At 41.3% G+C, this 15,620-nt stretch overlaps 2 protein-coding genes across 4 annotated transcripts in view; one reads left to right on the plus strand and one right to left on the minus strand.

The window, feature by feature from the left end:
- crtc1b (CREB regulated transcription coactivator 1b) overlaps window positions 1–3,863 on the plus strand; it is a 39,198-nt gene extending 35,335 nt beyond the window's left edge. For all 3 annotated transcript variants that reach the window (XM_060941597.1, XM_060941598.1, XM_060941599.1), the window contains one exon: window positions 1,530–3,863. In XM_060941597.1, coding sequence (XP_060797580.1) covers window positions 1,530–1,741 — 212 coding nt within the window. In that variant the 3' untranslated portion in view covers window positions 1,742–3,863. The remainder of the gene's footprint in view (window positions 1–1,529) is intronic.
- A 7,568-nt stretch (window positions 3,864–11,431) lies between these two features.
- The window catches only part of comp (cartilage oligomeric matrix protein), a 35,453-nt gene continuing 31,264 nt past the window's right edge, over window positions 11,432–15,620 (minus strand). The window contains exons 19-21 of the mRNA XM_060940674.1: window positions 13,980–14,152; window positions 13,690–13,829; window positions 11,432–11,798 (exon numbers count right to left, since the gene is read on the minus strand). Of these exons, the coding sequence (XP_060796657.1) occupies window positions 11,740–11,798; window positions 13,690–13,829; window positions 13,980–14,152 (372 nt within the window). The 3' untranslated portion in view covers window positions 11,432–11,739. The remainder of the gene's footprint in view (window positions 11,799–13,689; window positions 13,830–13,979; window positions 14,153–15,620) is intronic.

The following is a 15,620-nucleotide window of genomic DNA, read 5'->3' on the forward strand; positions in this document are numbered from 1 at the left end:
GTAATATTGGATCATGTTCCTTAATAAATAAACGACCAAGTGTAATATTTTGTTCTTTTTGGTCATTTACATTTCCGGTTGAGAGTACGCTGTGTGCATTTTGGCTGCCGCTTCTCACCGGAGCTGCTTTTTAAATTTTTATTTTTTCTCCCTTTGCTTTTCTTTTTGTGTTTTGTATGGTTTGAATGTTATTTCAGTGTTTTGTCCACCGGTTGTGGTGTAGCTCCAGACCCAGTTTTGGGTGTCGGTTCCCTTCAGGCTTTGGCCCGCCATGGGTGATGTCTGTGCTCCTCACTGTGGACTGCAGTGAGCTCGTTGCTCTTTTAACATCGTGGTTGTCGAGCGCTGTGTGTGGCGGCGTTTCTGTGCTTGGCACGGTGTTCTGAGCGATGCGACGCCACTGGGCAACGGTGGTTGTGTAGGTGGTTTGGGAACATACCAATGCTTTGTGTGGCAGCACATCTGTGCTCGCTTTATGGATCCGTGGCGCGGTGTTGCGAGTGATGTTGCTCGGTGGCTGTACAGGTGATGTGGGATTTATCTTCGTGCGCCTTTTGGTGGGACTGTGGGTAGCTATGCCATGGGGATTACATTACATCCTGACCTTCTTTTGGTGGACTTTTTTTTTTTTTTTTTTACTCCTCCCCCCTTTCCCTAATTGTAAAGTGTCCTTGGGTGTGAGAAAGGCACGATATAACTTGAACTAATTATGATCATTGTTTATTTAATTGGGTTCTCGTTCTCTATGTTTAGGACTTCAGGAAATCTCATCTCATTATCTCTAGCCGCTTTATCCTTCTACAGGGTCGCAGGCAAGCTGGAGCCTATCCCAGCCGACTACGGGCGAAAGGCGGGGTACACCCTGGACAAGTCGCCAGGTCATCACAGGGCTGACACATAGACACAGACAACCATTCACACTCACATTCACACCTACGGTCAATTTAGAGTCACCAGTTAACCTAACCTGCATGTCTTTGGACTGTGGGGGAAACCGGAGCACCCGGAGGAAACCCACGCGGACACGGGGAGAACATGCAAACTCCGCACAGAAAGGCCCTCGCCGGCCATGGGGCTCGAACCCAGGACCTTCTTGCTGTGAGGCGACAGCGCTAACCACTACACCACCGTGCCACCCCTTCAGGAAATCTGATGATGGTTTTTAGTCCTATTTATGCAGAAATATTTTGTTTCTTTTAGATCTTGAACTGATGGATTTTAACTGGCGTCTAAGGATTTATCAGTGCACTCTTGTGTCTCAGTATAAGGGTTCCAGCAGGCACAATTGTCTTTCTGTATATTGTTTGTTATTACCTGTATTATTCTGCCTACAGTACTCCTTGCTATACTCTCCCCTGCCAGTAACCTTCAGGAGCACTGAATGTTTTCTTGTATTCAGTATTCAGCCATCAAACCTTTCTTAATGAAGTAATCTTTAATGTTTAATCCTTAATTTTATGAAATGCTTGTGATCAATCAATTGATATGGTTTTATATTGTCTCTTTACGTTTCAAATGACAAATGTCAGTCACAGGCGAGTCGCCACCAAGTCTCTCCAAGGAGCTGAGCAGCTCGCTGGCCGGCGTGGGCGATGTCAGCTTCGACGCGGACTCTCAGTTCCCACTGGACGAGCTAAAGATCGATCCACTGACCCTGGATGGGCTACACATGCTTAACGACCCAGACATAGTGCTGGCCGATCCAGCCACCGAGGATACGTTCCGCATGGACCGCCTATAAAGCAAGTGAACTAAAAAAAAAAAAAAGAAAAGAAAAGAAGCTCTCTGAACAGGAGGAGGCTAGAGACTTACTCATTGTGCAGCTGCATGGCCACCCGGTTTTATCATTGCGCCCGCGGCCCTCGCTGCCCCTCCCCCTCATGGCATCTACAATAGCATGCTGCCAACATCAATGCCAACGTCTGGGGAAAGGAGGCACTCGAGCACATAGTTGGACGTGGCATTGCTATATCAACGCTAGCTAGTTTCTTGAAGCGGCTAGTTCTGAACCACGTCCATTGTGCAAGTGTCTCTATACCCCTCCTTCGGCCTACATGTTGAGTCGCTTTTTATTATGTTCCTACTTGTTTGTTTGTTCTCACGTTTCTTTCCTGTAGGTTGATGGTTACCTTTGTCATGTCATTTTGTGTTTAATTATTTATTCTGTTTTTCAAGAAACGGTTTCTTTGTGTATGTGTGTGTGTGCGCGTGTGTGTTGAACCTCCTGACCAAGCTAGCTTTTCCCCCAGAAATGTTTATTTTTTACATACCATTCAATTTTCTGTTAGTACTTTTTGTTGGTTTGTTTATTTATGTACGTTTATGTTCATATATTTTACAGATGAATTGTTTACGTCAAGATAGCATGTCTTTTTAGACTGTGTATGTTTTGTGTGCGTTTGTGTTAAATCTCTATATTTAAAGTTTTAAAATTATTTATTGAACCCTTTTTATTTAATACTAAGGAGTACTACTCCCCCCCCCCCCCATCCCCCACCCCGCCCCCAATTCTACTTTTTATGGGTTTGGAAGAGCAGCGCCTTTGTGCTACTGTACGTACTTTATAATCGTTAAAACACTTAACACTAAAAACCAACATTCACCTCTAGAAAAGCTTTTCTGCTCTGCTTTTTCTCCATAAACAGTAAGGTGCCCATCTGTGCTCTGGCATTGTTATTTTTGTATGTTTGCTGATATTTTTTGCAGGTTTAATTGCAAGTGTCAAAACGGCAGTCTTGCCTCTATTTTTCATGTCAGTATTGTAAAGTGTCTAAAAAGCTACGCGTGCATTTTCCTTGTTGCTTATTCAGCTGCAAATTGAAATCATTAATGGCGTCTTTGACTTGTGTTTTGCATTAAAAGGCCGTCGTTACGCAGGGCCCGAACGGTTTTAAAAAAAATTAAGTTTAAAAAAAATTAAAAAAACAAAAAACAACTAACTAAAGTTTCAGAAAGCTACTGAACTAATCACTGTGACCCGACCTGATTTTGCCTTATGAACAAAAAAAAAAAAAAAAAATGCTGTTTTGAAGCTGTCACTGCAACGACGAGTTTTTTAATCGTCCCGTCAACGTTTTATCCTCGTATCCTAAATGAGATCTGATCATGCACAATCAGTGGCAGTATTGTGTTTTTATAAATGCAGTTTTTCACTAAAGTACTGTATGGCATGGAGGTTAAGTGTCGAGCTTAAACCGATGGTGTGTTTGGTCCGAGCTGCTGGTTGAAAGTAAGGGGAGGGTACTGCTCCTTATTCATTGTGGTGTTTACAGCAATGTTGTTGTTTGTGTGTGTGTGTGTGTGTGTGTGTATATATTTTGTTTCAGTCTTGTCTGACATTCACGTGATATAAACACATGTTGTGTTTGAAATGACAAGTTTTAACGACTCACGTCTTTATATTTATGTACACTATGGATTTACAGGAAAACTGTTATTCACTGTTTTATTGCACTTGAAATGAATGAGTTAATTCAGTTTAAGTGTTATAAACCTGCTTTATGCAGCCTGGACATTAAAGCACTTGGCGACTGCGCCAAACTACTTTGGTACCAAAATCCTGGTGAACATAGTGCTGTTAATTATTCATGAACAATTTTATTGGCAGCATTATTTAAAAAAAAATGTATTGGCTTTTGGTTGTATTCAGTAGGAGTTTATTGACAGATCACCAAATTCATTTCTGTTTTTAACAACAGTGTGGTTATATCAGTTAAATGAATTCAGCCAAGAGGTTTGCTCTGTGTGATTTATGCAATGCAGTCTGTTAGTAATATAGACAGTGACGCGTTGTTGTGTGTTGTTATTATTGTTGTTTTGGTTCATCGCATTAGACTGAAATGAAAGGACCTGTTACTGCAAAATATCTGCTTTGAAAATCCTTGAATAGAACTTTGCTCTGGCATTCAAACAATGCATGATTGGTTTTAGGGGGTTGATGCGTGCAAAGTAAGCTTTCTCCGTACTATTACACCACCAGTATGGAACCAGTTTTGTGCCAAAATGTTCATACAATACTTTTGAAATATCAAACAAAAACGACAAATCAAAATTCAAAAAAAGAAAAAAAAGTCAATTTTTTTTAGACTGGCAAACAAATTATTCGTGTAATCGTGCAAAATCAGTCTATTACTCTTCAGAAACCTTTTATTTTTGTTCCGCGTCTTTCTCAGTTTTGTTTGACGTAATGTATTTTGGTTGCGATTCCAGCTTTCTCGTTTGCGCTCCCTGACTTTTTGCTTGCAGTTTTGGCACAAACTTGACGTGTGGGTGGGCTGTCCAGTCCAGGAATGCATTCCCATTGGCTAACTTGTGTTTGACTGACAGCTACGCTCAGCGATTCCCCCGGAGGCTGTTCCGGCCATTTCCTACTCGGATTCTGGCGGACTGTTTGACGAGTGACCGATCCATTGACGGTAAACAAGGATCGAGTGGACTTCAGTGGCGACTATGATATTGAATTAATTCAACAAAGTGTAAATTCAATATCATAGTCGCCACTGAAGTCCACTCGATCCTTGTTTACCGTCAATGGGTCGGTCACTCGTCAAACAGTCCGCCAGAATCCGAGTAGGGAATGGCTGAGCGTAGCTGTCAGTCAAACACAAGTTAGCCAATGGGAATGCATTCCTGGACAGCCCGCCCACACGTCAGGTTTGTGCCAAAACTGCAAGCAAAAAGTCAGGGAGCGCAAACGAGAAAGCTGGAATCGCAACCAAAATAAATTACGTCAAACAAAACTGAGAAAGACGCGGAACAAAAATAAAAGGTTTCTGAAGAGTAATGGACTGATATTTTGCACGATTACATGAATCATTTGTTTGCCAGTCTAAAAAAAGTGACTTTTTTTTCCTTTTTTTTGTATTTTGATTTGTCGTTTTTGTTTGATATTTCAAAAGTGTTGTATGAACATTTTGGCACAAAATTGATTCCATACACCAGCAGCCTGAACTGTTGGCGCTACTGTTGCCTGCTGGGGTTCAAGCTGTTGATGCCAAATTCTGACCTTACCATCTGCACGTCACAGCCCTTAACCTTTTATCTACATGATTGTGTTCAACATGATCGGCTGATTGATTGATTGCATCAGTGAGCAGATCTACAGATGTTTCAAATGAAGTGCCCTGGAAGTGTATGGTGCCTATGTTGGAAGCACCTTTCACTGCACCCATTCACGTATTTAGGAAAGACGCGAGCCAGTGGATTGCTTTTATAATCTTTGACGGTCCTTGGCATAAAAGTAATCCTGTCCACCACTGTTAAATCTTGGCGTCACCCTTGACTCCTCTCTTTCTTTTCAAGCTCATATGAATTCTGTAACAGGTCTTTCATCTTCATGTATTATCGCCGTCTCCGCCACTCCCTCAGCATTTCTTCTTCTTTCAGCTGCTCCCGTACGTTCAGGGTCACCCCAGTGGCTCTGTTCCACATGTGGGTGGTAAAAGAGAGCAACTGGACTTGCTTGAAGATTCTTGAAGACGTTTCACCTCTCATCCGAAAGGCTTCTTCGAAGCCTTTCGGATGAGAGGTGAAACGTCTTCAAGAATCTTCAAGCAAGTCCAGTTGCTCTCTTTTACCACCCACAGTTACTATGACCTGGATGACTGAGAATCTTCAGACTCTGTTCCACATATTTGATTTGGCATAGGTTTTACACCGGATGCCCTTCCTGACGCAACCCTCTCCAATCTATCCGGGCTTGGGACCAACACTAAGTATGCACTGGCTTGTGCAAACCCAGTGGCTGGGTATTTTTTTTACCTGATCTGCATGTCTTTGAACCAGTGTTGTAGTCAAGTCCAAGTCCAGTCTCAAGTCCGAGTCCACTACTGGTCCGAGTCGAGTTCGACACAAGCCCCACTATCAACAGGGCAAATAACATGAGAGAGGGTTAACACTAGCTAGTTCATCGCTCAGCAAGCAAGCCCCGCTATCAATAGTGCAATGAACATCGCGTGTCCCTTCCTTCTCCGGGTGGATTCTTGCCAAATGACGATCGAAGTTTGAGGTTGTCCCCGTCATCCCCTCGGTAGTTCTTCTACATATGGAACACATACCAGTGCATTTTTCCCACTGCACCAGAAGTCTAGAAGTCTGTATAAGCAAAGCGGGCAATCCTAGGGTCGTTCTCTCCAGGCATTTTAGCACCATTAACGTTAGTTTGTTCCTGAACATGACGTATGAACAGGTGAATGTGCTTCTCTTGCACGAAATTATCAAAATTAATGTAGATATAAGTATCTTGTGCAAAATTATTATGGCATGTTGCAAAAAGTAAAGAAAAAAAAATCTAATGCAAGGCTGACACTTGCACGACTTTTGGCCACGATTTTGTCGTGGCAAGTCGTGCCATTTTGGGGCACGAACTGGGAGGCTCCCGCACTGTTCACGACTAGTTCACGCATAGTTCACGACGAGTTCACGAATGCGTGCCCGTCCACATTCACGAACTGGCACGACGAGTTCACGCATAGTTTGCGCATAGTTTACGCACTTCCCGCATTGGCACGACGAGTTTGCGCAATTCGGACGGTGTCGTGCCGACTTGGGCACGCCTGTGTCATGCACAACCTCATCCTCATCAGATACCCACACGCAATTTCAGAAGTGGACCGCGAAGATCCGGACACACATGATCTGATCCCTGGTGGATGGAGGACTGACTGACACCTGCAGGGGCTGCTGCCTCTAACCGGCCATCATACCCAGAAGGATGCAAAGGATCAGCGAGACTACCTGTCACATTACTGCATGTCCCCTGCTGGTGCTGTCCCTTGGCAAGAAAGAATGGTAGTAGCTTCATGAGCTGCATCCACAGTTGTTCCATTATTGAAATAAAAGAAACGAACCCCCCCCAAAAAAAAAAGTCATGAAGGAATAGAAAATAAAAGACATTAAAGAAAAAAGCAAGAAAAAAATTGCGAATGGCGAGAAGTGTCCGGGAAGCCCTATATATATATACCCCCGCACCGACGCGAGCGCCACTGTCGCGCAGTAGTCGTGAACTGCTCGTGAACTCGTCGTGAGCTGCTCGTGCCATGCGCAAACTGTTCGTGAAGTGCGTAAACTAGTCGTGAACTGCTCGTGCCATCAATGCGTGACCGTGTCAGTGGGAAGGCACGGCCACGCTGCGACGCGCACCAATTCGTGAACTACTCGTGAACTCGACGTGAGCTGTTCGTGAACTATTCGTGGCAGTTGTGGCATGGCGCGCACTTCCACGCACTGGCACGCATCCTCCCGCATCGTCCCGACGAGTTCACGACGAGATCACGAACAGTTTGCGCATAGTTCACGACCCGGTCGCGAAATTTTGTCGTGACCAAAATTTTGAACATTTCAAAATTCTCGTCCCGACATGGCACGCAGTCACGACGGGTTTACGCACACTTCACGCTAGTTTGCGCACTGGCACGACTCGAGTCGTGCCAATGCGTGCCACGGAATCGTGCAAGTGTCAGCCTTGCATAAGTCCTCGTCTCCAAATCCAAGTCCTTAAAATTAGGGCATGAGTCGGACTCGAGTGCTACAAGCCTGCTTTGAACTATGGTGGAAACCGGAGCACCTGGAGAGAACATGCAAACTCCACACGGAAAGGCCCCCGTTGGCGGTGAGGTTCAAACCCGGAACCTTCTAGCTGTGAGGCGACAACGCTAACCACTGCACCACCATGCCACCCCTCTCTCAACATGAAAAATTGATTCATGTTTTCATTGTCAGATATATCACACTTCATGGACTTGCCCCTTCTTATCTGTCTGTGTTCGTCCTACTCTAACGCTACACACCAGCCCATTCACTCAGATTTTCAGGGACTGGTTTTCTTCCAGTCCCTTTCACGAAACTCTCCACAGTTGGAGCGCGATCCTTCAGTGCTACAGCTCCCAAGCTTTGGAATGCCTTCCCTCAGGATCTCCAAGACTGTACAAGCCTGACCTTATTTAAATCAAAACTCAAGACACACATGTTCACGAACAGTTTCCTTTCCCACAAATAACTAGCATAACTTCTCCTTTCTCTGGTATATCTGTGGTTTTCTGCAAACTACTCCTTAAATATATGCTTTGCCTCTTTAATCTGCCACTTGTTATCAACCCAACTTGTATACTTTTAAAATTTTATGCTTTTAATGTTGTTTTAATTATTATTATTCCTTCAGTTGCTTTGTAAAGTGACCTTGGGATTGTGAAAGGTGCTGTTTATGGCAGGGGTTTGCAAACTTCTTATATTCAGGGACCCATTTAACTATTAAAAAAAAATTCATTAAACACCCCCCCACCCCCCATACAGACAATATAATAATAATCTGGCTAGAGTTTTGTTTTCATTTCCAAACTTTACACAAAAAAATTGTCAATCGATTCCAATCGCTTGGAGAGCGATGGCTTTCCAGTGCTGTAAAAAAAAAATATTCGAAAATCAGGGACCACTCGGTTATGCTTTTCACAGACCCAACTCAACTTTGCAAACCAAGGATTTCTGGTTCTCTGTGTACAAACGAGGACGAAAAAAACAATCATTTGTCTAGAAATGGTTCATCTGCTCTAATTCTGTGCGACGTGCACTCCCATATCAATTTCACATCCAACATGCTGGGCTGCTGAACCAAAACAAAATGTGCGTCATTGTACATTTTTCTTCCGACTGTATTGCATTTGGTCTTCGACGTGATCTTTGTAAGGGTTCTTATGATGTTTAAAAAAAAAATTACGAAATGTGAAATGTACAGATGTGTGATTCCTATGCAAAATAGAGAAATTTATCAAACTACAAATCGAAATATATCTTGTTAGGTGAAATGGTTTATATAATGTAGGTGTAAAGCTTTTAACATAGTGCACAGACAGTGTAGGTGAATTATTGGAACAGCTCAAACAAGCAACAGTTTACAAGTATGCAGTTACACACAAGGCCACATTTAGACTGAATTGCGATAGTTCGTGTTCAAAACCCTCACACCATACCACTCATCACCTTTTTTTTTTTTTAACGCATATCTGTTAATCAGGTTTTGCTTATTTTCAAGTTCTGATTGTTTTCTTTTTCTTCTCTTCCTGTAACACTTCTTGTAAGCTAAATACTGTACATAGAGCTTATCACTAGACTATGACTGCATGTCAAAAACAAGAAATGGACCTTAAGTGAGGGGCCTTTCTTCGCTTGGCTGATTTCATTATTAAAATGTGCTGCACATGATAACACTATGGACTCTTTAGCAAGATGCAATGCATGTATTTATCAAAAAAAAAAAAAGAAATGTGGTTTCATTTGGTTGAACATCACTCACGTTTACGTACATGTTGGATGATCACCTCTGGTGTAAGGGGCTCCATGTGAGATGTTGTACGTCACACCAAATTACCTATTGCTTGACCAAAGCGGTTTCGTTCTTTCCATTTTAGAACTGCTATTTTAATTTGGGTGCGTTCTTTTTTGGCATGTTTGGCTTTTTTTTTCTTTCAAATCATCATGATTGTAGCAAGCTCAATCCGTTTTTTTTTTCCCCCTTTCAGTTCACACTCGTCAGCACTGTTGCTTATCGCTTAGCTTGTGCATCTTGACTCTTTCAACACAACAAATCGCTATCAATCACTGAGATATATATCACAACACAGGTCTCTGATATATATGGCAGCTTTTGTGCAATCTTGTGTCTCTTTTTGTACCTTTTCTCGGTGTGTTGCTTTGCACTTTAACTGTGGCTGTATGGCATTAAAAATTGGACTGTTTTATTCTCTGAGAACACTGACTGTTTAGGTCTGTAGATTTAAGGATGTTTTTTGGGTTTTTTTTTTCTTCTCCTTCCCCTCAGATGGATAGCCCCCCCTTGTATTACTTCATGGCTGCAAAATTCTGAATTTTCCGCTGCATTGCACTGATAATAATGAGGGGATAACACTTTTTGGGAGCAAATATGTAACTTCTCAATGCAAACTATTTAAAAAAAAAAAAAGGGCTCAGTCTTTGTGCTCTGAGATGTGTAAAAAAAATATACAGTATATATATATATATATATATATACAGTATATATGGTAGATGCAGCCAGAATGTATATTTTATCTATCTATCTATCTATCTATCTATCTATCTATCTATCTATCTATCTATCTATCTTTTGTCCTCTAGAGCTATAGTAGTTTTCCTCATATGTGGTAATAGTAGTTGAACAGGCTCTTCTGGATTTTTCTCTTGAACCGTATTTTAAAACCAGTTCATTTTGGAAGTGTTATTTTAAGAACGCAGAGCCCCTTTAAAGGAGCCTCCTTCAACCTCCCTAATAAGCCTTAAGAGGACTGCTGGGCAGCTGCTATGGTTCTCATATATACCAATTTTCCACCGTTATAGTAATAACAATGAGGAAGTGGTTCTCTAATACCAGAATATTAGTTGATAAATCTTTTCGAGTGATAGTGTGGCCGATATAAATGAATAGAGTAGATTTGACTTATGTCCACCAAACATTTCTTTACTCATTAAAGAGCATTTTATTTTGCCGAAACATAATGTCGGAGCAGGTGTGAAAATGAAAATCGTGACATTAAAACTGCTCATAAGAACATTTAAAGGACACACTTTAAAACGAAATCTGCAGTCAGAACAGAAACAGTGCTGTTTATTATGCAGTTTAAATACATGTAATGAGAAAAGCATCGTCGGCTGGAGCTTTTTAACCAGCTATGCGTGGAAACACTTTGACAGGTGTTTTTAAAAAAATGTCATTATTTCTAGGTGTAGATCTCATGTAACTGTATAGACTTTCTGGTGTGGTCCATACTTTGACTCATGTTTGTGGAAAATGGTTGTAGAAGGCCACTTTCTCTCTGTACATAGTCTCAGTGATGTTTTTTGCGTTCTCAAAGTATGCTAACTATGGATGTGCATGATGTCTCAGCTGCATATATCAGATCGTTCTTATTACATCCTTTATATTTTGTAATCTGTATTTCTGTATGTGTTTTTAAAATATATACATTTAAACTGCCGTGGTTGTGATTTCAGTGCCACGTTATCATCACAGTTTGTATTGTTTAGTGTTGCTTGAAATAATAAGGGGAAAAAAACATAAAGGAAATATCCCGGTAGCAAATTTAAATGTTTATTTCCATTACTAGGTTACCACCACAGTGTAGATCAGCTGGTACAGTAATAATACACTTCACGTTCTGCTTAAATGCAGTAGCTATTGATCGTCTTCATCTTTGTGATGATTAGGTACCGAAGGGTAAAGAAAATGCATGAATGCAAATGATGACAGTAGAGGCATATAGCTGCTTTATACAGCATTCACCTTATTAGCATATGTGCAGTTCAATAGAGTGGTCTACGATAAAACTTTTTGTAACTCCAGTTCCGTTTAACTGTTAAATGAAATTCCATGGACCCATTCAATGCAGATTTATTTCATGAGCATAATTTATATGTGTGCACTAATATTTTGCTTATTTGTATGACTTTTATAGAGAGCTTCTATTCAATTAACTTTCCACTGACTGGACATTTTTTGGCATTATTTATAGGCCTACTTGTTATTGAGGTTCAGATTACACCCGTTCAATTCAAGTTACCCACCAAATACTTTAATAAGGTAATATTCACACTAATAACCTAATGGGACCGCCTGGAAATCCTTCACTGACCCCTGCAGGTCTCCAAGTCACACTTTGAAAAGCATTGGTCAAGAAGAACCACTAGTCAATGTGAAGGATAAAATGATTTTAAGACTTGGGATGATGACTGAGGCTAAATTTGCAGCTGGATGTGTTGGGCTCTGTATGTGTCGAAGTCCTCCGGAATGGTATCTGAAGAGGAGTTCAGATGGATGTTAGAGCTGGAACAATTATAGATTCAAATGTTTGACTGGATAATCTACTAATCTTTGCTCGAACAAAATGATTTTCATCAGAACTTCTATTATTAGTTAATCAATCATCTTTTGAAAACATAATATTCATACCCCTAAGTACAAGTAACATTAAAATGTATGCAACGAAATTGTTATTCTTGGAAAAATACAGTATTGTGCAAAAGTATTCATCCCCCGTCATGTTTGTCCTGTTTTGTCGCATTACAAGCTGGAATTAAAATGGATTTTTGGAGAGTTAGCACCGTTTGATTTACACAACATGCCTACAGCTTTAAAGGTGAAAATTGTTGTTTATTGTGACACAAACAATAATTAAGATGAAAAAACAGAAATCTGGAGTGTGCATAGGTATTCACCCCCTTCCGTATGAAACCCCTAAATAAGAGCTGCTCCAACCAATTCACTTCATAAGTCACATAATTAGTTGATTAAGATCCACCTGTGTGCAATGAAAGTGTCACATGATCTGTCACATGATGTCTGTATAAATCAACCTGTTCTGGAAGGACCCTGACTCTGCTAAACTACTAAGCAAGCAACATGAAAACCGAGGAGCCTCCAAACAGGTCAGAGACAAAGTTGTGGAGAAGTATAGATCAGGGCTGGGTTATAAAAAATATCCAAAACTTTGAATATTCCATGGCGCACCATTAAATCTATTATAGCAAAATGGAAAGAACATGGCACCACTACAAACCTGACCAGAGAAGGCCATCCACCAAAACTCACAGACAAGGAGGGCATTAATCAGAGATGCAACAAAGACACCAAAGATCCACAGTGTAGATGGGAGAATCTGTCTCTAGGACCACTTTAAGCAATACACTCCACAGAGCCGGGCTTTATGAAAGAGTGGCCAGAAAAAGTAATTTCTTAAGAAAACCCATTTGGAGTTTGCCCAACAGCATGTGGCAGACTCCCCAAACACATGGAAGAAGAGTCTCTGGTCAAATGAGACTAAAATTGATCTTTTTGGCCATCATGGAAAATGCCATGTGTGGCGCAAACCCAACACCCTGAGAACACCATTCCTACAGTGAAGCATGGTGGTGGCAGCATCATGCTGTGAGGATGTTTTTCATCTGCAGGGACAGGAAAGCTGGTCAGGACTGAAGGAAAGATGGATGGCACTAAATACAGGGCAATTCTGGAGGAAAACCTGTTTGATTCAGCCAGAGGTTTGAGACTGGGACAAAGGTTCATGGTCCAGCAGGACAATGACCCTAAACGTACTGCTAAAGCTACACTGGAGTGGTTTAAAGGGAAACACTTAAATGTCTTGGAATGGCCTAATCAAAGCCCAGACTTCAATCCCATTGAGAATCTGTGGCCTAACTTGAAGATTGCTGTACACCAACGCAACCCATCTAACTTGAAGGAGTTGGAGCAGTTTTGCCTTGAGGAATGGGCAACAATCCCGGTGGCTAATGTGCTCAGCTAATAGAGACATACCCCAAGAGACTTGCAGCTGTAATTGCAGCAAAAGGTGGCTCTACAAAGTATTGACTTTGGGGGGGGTGAATACCTATGCACACTCCAGATTTCTGTTTTTTTTTTTTTCATCTTACTTATTGTTTGTGTCACAGTAAAACAAAAATTTTCACTTTTAAAGTTGTAGGTATGTTGTGTAAATCACATGGTGCTAACCCTCCAAAAATCCATTTTAATTCCAGCTTATCATGCGACAAAACAGGACAAACACCAAGGGGGATGAATACTTTTGCAAGACACTTTATTCAACATCTTTATCATGTGATTCATTCCAGGTTGTTGGAGATTTTCTAGTTTATATAGTAATAACAAAAAAAACCCAAAAAAACCATCACCATTGCATCGGTAGCGCAGATTGGCCCAGATGATATTCTCCTGTGAGAAGCAGAACACTCCAAGTCTGCCTCCTCTCATGGTCGTGTCAATAATGATCCCTGTGTCTGCAACCATCTTTGGGCCTTCATAGAACCGAACCCTGAATGTGTGACCAAGAATTAAATATTGGTTTTTTTTTTTCAGATACAAATATTTGTTTGACAGATTACAGCAGTCTAATTTCAGTTGTGACTGGGAGTTAGCCAGAGAGTTATCTTTGTAGATGAAGCACTCATCACTCCTGTTTTACCTGATGTACCCATCATGGGGTCTGTGCTGCAGGAACCAACGATAAGAAGTCTTGTCCTTCCAGCCCACGTTTCTCGGATCTTTCCACAGTAGCTTCACCTGGTTGGCAGTATCACCTGTGTGCCACAATGAGTTTCGCAGATTCTCTCCTGGCCCTGTGTTGGATTTCACAGCCTACCAACAGTTTCACAGTGAAAAGTAAAGCAACACTGTAGATCTTTTTGGATCTATTTAGACTTTTCGTTGGAGATTGACAGGTTCAGCTGTCACTGACGATAGAGTACCCAGCTGCCACTATACTGCAAACAAATATCCTTATTTGTAGTGTAATACAATGCCACTCTCTGTATCTGTATCTGTTGAGTGCTCAAATATTCATATCAGTGTCTGTATCCATATTTAGAATTTCTCTTTTAATCCTGTTATTATATTTGATCTTACCTGCTTGTAATTGACGTGGTTCTTACCTGAATTTAGGCGATTCTAATTCCCAAAATTTAAACAAACTACATTGTAAAAAAAATGTTGGGTTGCTTCTTTAACCCAACTACTGGGTTACGCATATCCTTGACTTGCAAGTGATGTCAAAGCAAAATAGAACCCCGGATGTCGGCCATGTTGGTGGATATACAAATGCGGGGTCAAGCGGCATTCCATACAGAACATAGTCACACGGGCGCAACTCTCTTTGTTTTTCCACTGCTTTAAGCGTTCTTTTAGCTCTGCCATATCTTTGTGCTGTATATGATTGTGGTCACAACAGTACTCCCGGCCGTGGCACCTTCTGATTTTTTAGAATTCCATCCGTAATTTGGAAAGACGGCGAGGAAACTCTGAGGCTTAGTACGGAGAGGAGACGAGCACGGCTGAACGACATCGGCAGGGCTGATCTAACAGAGGCTAAAACCAAAACAGCTCGTGCTTACAGTAATCATTTTATCTCAGGTGAGATTCAAAAGCTTTCTCGATAATATCATGGAAGAATTTTATTTCGTGTTGCTAGAATTTTGCTATAAAATGAGCGTTTTCTTGTAGTGGTTCACTCGGTCGTTGTTATAATTTTAACACGTGTGTTAACATTTCGCTTCGAGGAGCGCCAGCAAAATTATACGATAGAAACAATCCAGACTGGGCACCCACTCAGAAAATGGGCTGTGTTTCAGCCAGTGGCGGCTGGTAGTCTTTCAAACAGGGGAGACTGGTCGGTTACGATATTTCCAGATTTTAAAAGAAAAAACACATCAATTTTGCCCATACTCTTGCCTCTGATCTGGCTGATTGTTGGCAGGGTCACAAACTGTGAAATAACAGGTTCTTTTGGCCCATTAGCCTACTGTCCAATATACATGATGGTGGTGTTGGGGGGGGGGGATATATATTTTAACATTTTATATTTTAAAATTGTGGCATGTTGTTTAAAAATTGATCATTATTGAAAGCAGCTCTTTGTCAGGAACCTCAGCAGTAACAGCAGAGTGTTCTGGAATAGGCACAAGCACTGACCTTGGGGAGCCAAACATAGAGCTGGGTGCCACACATTTCATTCAATGACACTTTCCCTATATTTTACTTATTTTGACTGAGAAATGTTTTATTGACAATTTTGATAACCCTTCATTTTTAATCCAGGTCTGTAGTGTGA

Source organism: Neoarius graeffei, chromosome 15 (assembly GCF_027579695.1).
Source record: "Neoarius graeffei isolate fNeoGra1 chromosome 15, fNeoGra1.pri, whole genome shotgun sequence".
NCBI classification, from domain to species: domain Eukaryota; kingdom Metazoa; phylum Chordata; class Actinopteri; order Siluriformes; family Ariidae; genus Neoarius; species Neoarius graeffei.